Below are 5,631 nucleotides of genomic sequence, written 5' to 3' on the forward strand. Positions count from 1 at the left end.
TGTTGGTGTTCCTATGCATTTGAGTCCCTTACATGCAATAAGTCCCCCCCATCTTGGTATGCAGTGCATGTTTTATTTCCATATGATGATGGGACTCACCTGATAGCTACTTGGGTGGTTTGGATGCTCCTAAAACCTCTTTTTGAGGTTTGATGTTAAGGTGCCAACACTCACTAAAGCTTTGGCTGAATACACACCCATTCTGATGGAAATAGTAGTTAATAACAAAGTTGTAAGAGTTGTGCTATTACATTGTTGATTAAACAAAAGATAAAGCTTAGATTAATTACATGCTTGCCTAAAAATTTTGTTGCTTCTATTTACCAAAAAGGACACATAATCTAGAAATAAACTCACTCTAAAAGTTGTTAGGATATCAAAAGGTTATGTGTGGCAGTCATTTGTTGAGTCCCTCTTCAATTACCATGCATCTCTTCCTGTGCTTCAGTCTGCATCCATTTCCATGTGTCTTTGGTCATCACCTGTATCTGTCACTGAGTCTAAAAATTGAACAACTTGACCAATGACATTCCTGTATACTTCTAATAACTGTGGTAGTAGACCTTGACTGTCCAAACTTCTCTTATTCATGTGAGGGGGAGAGAAGTTGTTCCCACCTTGCTTCTCTAGTATCTTTATCAAGCATGATTGTAGTGTAATCCACGTGTACTTGTTTAAAACTGGATCAAACTCTTCAAAAGCTCTTGCAACTTCTTGTATGAGCTCATCTAGATTCCTTGGGAATGATTGGTATTGTAGTGATTGAATGACACTAAACAAACCTAAATCTAGAACATTTGTTTCTGGTGATTGAGCTGGTTGAAAAATGAATTGAATGTTGAATCCATGTGCATGACATGCTGCCTGAAATTCTTTATCTTTTGGAACTTGGTGTGGTCTTGCATTATCCCATTGGATGCTGATGTCCTTTGCTAGCTGTTCTGGCCACTTCTCATAGATAGTTGGAATGACATGTGTGAGTAGCATATCCCTAATGCATTCTTTTGTCACACTTTGAAGTGCCTTAGTCTCTAGAGTCCCTGCATCTCTATTTTTGCTTTTATTTTTTGCCCTTTCATACTTGAAAAAATGAAATAGACCATACTTTCCATCATGTATCATGTTGTGTTGCTCATCAAATAAGGGCTTCCCAATCATTCCCATGAACATTGCTTTTATCTTGAATCTCCTTGATTGTTGTGCCCTGTATGGATCATCCTCAGTGGGTAGCAAATAAAATGTTCTTGTCTCTGGATTTATGTTGAACCATTCTTCATCCAAATGTATCCATTGCTGCATGTCACTGAATTTTGGGTCCCCTTCTGCTGGAATTGGATCAATATGACTTGATACCCATTTGAGTCTTGATACTTTATGCTTCTCTGTTAGAGCTGAATGATTTATGCTGGTGTGTGTTCTGAGCCTGCCTTGTCGCCTTAGTCTGTGTAGTAATCCTTTTGTACAGTGGTACTGAAGTTAGAAATTCATCTATGTACACTTTTGGTTTGGGTCCTGTCCTGCCCAATTTGTTGTTTTGAACAACAACTGCAGTTCAATCTGCTAGAGATTGCTTGATTACTTTGAAATATCTTGTCGTTGTGGATTTGAGCACCGAATGTTTTCTAGCCAAACTGGCCAAAAAGCCTCTTGGAAGTGAGTCCCCCACCATGTGTAACATAATCTCATCAACAAGAGTTCTTTTCTGTTCCACAGTCAGTTCTTTGTTTGCTTTGACTTGTTGTTGTGCTTCATGATTGTTTGCATCATCATTTGCATCATACCCATCAGCAGTGGCTTGCTCTTCTTGGTTTTCTTCAGCATCTGAATCGTACCACTATGGATTTTCTTCATGGAAGAATTCAGCTTCTATGAATTCATCATCCAATGCATGCTGAGATTGAATGTACTCATCCATAAGTTCATCTATGAACTCTGCCATGAGTCCCTTATCTTTTTTTTCAGGGTGGCTTTTTGGTGATGAAGTGGTGGCTGGTTTTTTTTTGGACGGTCTTCAACGGAGCCTAAAACTGTAATTACGCAAGCTGCATCTACTAACAACATTTGTAGGAATTAGGATATTGCTAATCTTGGCTTAGATTGATGTAATTTGATAGGGCTGCCTATATTTTGAATTAACTAAACTTAATTTATGGTGATGTAACCTAAGTACACTATCCTACCCCCCAACCCCTCCCCAATTCCCATAAAACTGTTCTTTTGAAATGGGGTTTTGGAAAGGATGCCCTCCTTTTATATGTGGCATTTTGATTGAAGTTGAATGAAAAATTTGAATTTTGAGAAATTTGAATGAAAAACAAATTTCCCACCTATTTGTATGCTGCCAGAAATTTGGGTTGGAAATTTCCACTAAAAAGCAAAAAGTACAAGTGGTCCTAAAATGTCAAATAAGGGACCACATGTATTCCCTCCATATTACTCCCTTAATTACTTACCCTTACTTTTTCTTATCAACCCCTTAAAAATTTTGCCTCGGCCTCCTCAATCACCCCGAAGTTGCAACTAATGTGGACCAGAGGTAGTATAAAAGTTCTTTTAAGGGATAGGGAAGAAAAGGCAAAATAAATAAATAAATAAATAAATAAAAATTACGCTACACATGTGGTTAAAAAAGAGGGTTTAAATGACACACATGTAATTCGCATGCATTAATGAAGGTATATATATTGTTAGGGATGTAGTTGACATAACACTATTCATAAGTATTTAGTTATACTTTAAAAATGGTAAGGGTTTCCTCCAATAGTGCAGCAAAAAGTTATGTCGTAACTCATAAGTATTTAAATAAAAAATTTAAAATAATTTCTTTCTGATTCATTACTTTCAATGTCTCATTTTGTAAGAATTTTTTCTTTTTATAATTATGTTGCTAGAAGATTAATTACTATGGTATTATTTGGCAAATTATTTCAATATTATAGTATAACTTCTCATATGAAAAATGAAGAGAAAATATAGCAAATTATAAAAGAAACAAAGAATGAAAGGTGAAAATATTAATTAAAAAGTACTGTAAAAAATTTGCGTCAAAAAAAAAGTAATGTAAAAAATTAATTACAATTATGCTTAAACAAAGATTCGATCCGTTCACCTTGGGCGCCTAAAAAAGTTCAATAAGAATGATATCAAACGACCTAAGCTAAGGAGCATTTACTATTAGAGTTAAATTAAATCAAGTACTTATATATAACTTCTCAACAAAAAATAAAGTACTTATATACAACCTCCGTTTCGTATTAGTTGCAACTTTGGAATATCATATATCTTACAAATAATACCCCAAAGTTGCAACTAATACGAAACGGAGTTAGTATAAAGAGTAGAAGTGCCAGCTTATACAGCATACTAACCCATGAATTTGGGCCGTGGAGGCCAGGCCTCCAACCCCCAGGCCTGTTCCCGATATTTTATGGGCCCTAGGCAAAGTAAGATAAAAGGGCTTATAAAATAATTTGTGGTTAAGTGTTTCCTCTGTTCTTAAATACTTGCTTTATATCTCCTAAGATGGACACGTATGTTGATACTAATCTTTGATCAATAATATTTGTAATTATCAATAATTAGAAATTCTAACAATTGAAAATTAATAATTTATTCATTAAAACTATTTCAACAACTAGTCACAAACCAATAATTTTCTTATGTATAAATCACAGACATTAGTTAAAGTTGGACAAATGTATAATGCAAAAAGTAAAAATGGAGTAATTATTTAAAAAAGTAAGGAATATAATATATTTTTTATTTAAAAAGTGCTCCATTTCTCTTGGACACATATGCCAAAACAAATCTTAAGTATATATATTATGACAATTAAAGACTAAAAATATATTCAATGTTACGATTCCAATAAGTACCTACAAAACTGTAATTTTCACTTATTAAAAAATAGAGAAAGTAATATTTATATGTAATACACATTTAATTTAATTTTACAACTAGGTAGTTAGTTTGTTGTCGAAAAATGTAGAATTATAATAATTGTATTGTACTTAATAGCTATAATCTCAATGTACAACAACCCAAAAAATGAAAAAACCTTTTAATATTGCAATGAGAAATAAAATCTATAACCCATATAAAAGTTCAAGAGGGAATCACTGTAGCTTAGTAACAGTGTTCCCTTATGAACAGTGAAATCTGGTGTTATTACTCCTTTGCCCTCAAATTCAATGTACTGCCCAGTCTGCCCTTGCTTGGTTTGACTTGATTTACTTGCATGGATGGATTTCCGTTTTTGCTTGCGGAGGTGGATTTGCTGAAACCTTGCTGTACTTTCTGCCAGCTAAGATGGTAATTTGGTTTGCTTTTTAATAATTTTTTATTATATGTCTTTTTAAAAAATTTGTTTAGAGGTGAAAAGGGATGACATGTGTGATTGTTAGATTGATTTGTGCTGTACTTTGGTGATGCTACTGTAATTTGGAATTAGGAGTAGGTGATTGAGGATTGAGTTTCTCCGTCGTACAGTACTGTTCTATGCTTGATTACTTAGGTCGGTGTTCATCAGCTTCACAAATGTTGCCCACTCTTAAGACATCATATATATATATATATATATATATATATATATATATATATATATACATGCACATTCATTCGTGTGGGGTGCGTCCATGTGTGTGCTATTTCCTCTGTAAGTCTATTTTTGGTATGTTGTTCTTATTCTTAGTATTGTTGTTTCCTGTATTATACTTACTGTAATTGTTGATCTGTTTCTGTGTTTTGTTTGTTGTATTGTAATTTGTTCGTTGTCAATTGATGTTGCATGCATCCTTACTGTTTGTTGCATTTGGCTCTATATAAATTATATAAATTATCTGTCAGAGTGCTTAGTTGTGGTTTTTTGGGTTTTTTTTTTGTATAGTGCTTTGACATACCATTGTTGCTTTTCAAGTGTGAATTGGTTAACTTTACTGTCTATAAATTTATGTTTTAATGGGTTGCATTCTATATTGTGCTCTGCAATTGAAGTGTGTTTTTGCTGTTAATTCCTTATTTTTTGTTGGTTGTTTGGGTTGTATGGTGATTGAAGATGCAATTGTGTCTTATTTCAGCGCACCTTTGTATGAATATATACTGTTTTTGGGTGTTTTTGGGTTTATCATTGCACATTTTGCATATATAATATAATTAGGCTATGTTTTTTGGGGGTGTACTCATTATTTATGTGTCAGTTTCAGGAGACATATCAAGTGCTGGTTTGTTGCTTCTTTGCAAGGCTTTTGCTGTTCAATGGTATGTATCTTTGCAATCCTTTCTTGTGTGTCTTGCTCTGGGTATGCATGTTGTTGTTATGATTTTGTTTTTGGGTTGGCTTCTTATTTGATGAGGGTGTGGTCTTTGGTGTGTACGGGTGTCATCAGGCAGGGTATATTGTTTGTATATTCTGTTTGGTTCATTCTGCTTTTTTGGGGCTGTTAGTGGTGGGTCTTATTGTTGTTTGAGTGTTGGTTAGCAGTGTTCAGGTGTGTGAATGTGGGTTATTGTGTTGGTGAGATGATGGGATACGAGGTTTCATATTGTTCAAACAAAGAGGTTTAATGTCTGGTAATTGGTAGTTGCCATTATATAGATTATACTATTTGACATGCCTTGTGAATAAGGGAGTTA

General features: G+C 34.0%; 1 protein-coding gene across 1 annotated transcript; it reads right to left on the minus strand.

The window, feature by feature from the left end:
• Positions 1 to 444: 444 nt before the first annotated feature.
• Positions 445 to 2,061, minus strand: LOC145600623 (uncharacterized). Its single transcript, XM_081656507.1, has 3 exons — positions 2,038 to 2,061; positions 1,633 to 1,834; positions 445 to 1,454 (listed from the first exon to the last, which is right to left on the minus strand). The coding sequence occupies exons 1-3, from the start codon at positions 2,059 to 2,061 to the stop codon at positions 445 to 447; spliced, it is 1,236 nt and encodes a 411-aa protein (XP_081512633.1).
• Between the last annotated feature and the right edge of the window lie 3,570 nt (positions 2,062 to 5,631).

This window comes from Chenopodium album, chromosome 21, assembly GCF_948465745.1.
Source record: "Chenopodium album chromosome 21, dcCheAlbu1.1, whole genome shotgun sequence".
Taxonomy (NCBI): Eukaryota; Viridiplantae; Streptophyta; class Magnoliopsida; order Caryophyllales; family Amaranthaceae; genus Chenopodium; species Chenopodium album.

Excerpts from the sequence above, each read along its gene's own strand:
- LOC145600623 (XM_081656507.1), bottom strand. The coding sequence starts at position 2,061 with ATGTTGTTAGTAGATGCAGCTTGC. Across the intron at positions 1,835-2,037 it reads TGTTAGTAGATGCAGCTTGC|TGGTACGATTCAGATGCTGA; the intron begins GTAATTACAGTT and ends GAAAATCCATAG. Across the intron at positions 1,455-1,632 it reads TCCAAGAGGCTTTTTGGCCA|GATTACTACACAGACTAAGG; the intron begins GTTTGGCTAGAA and ends ACTGTACAAAAG.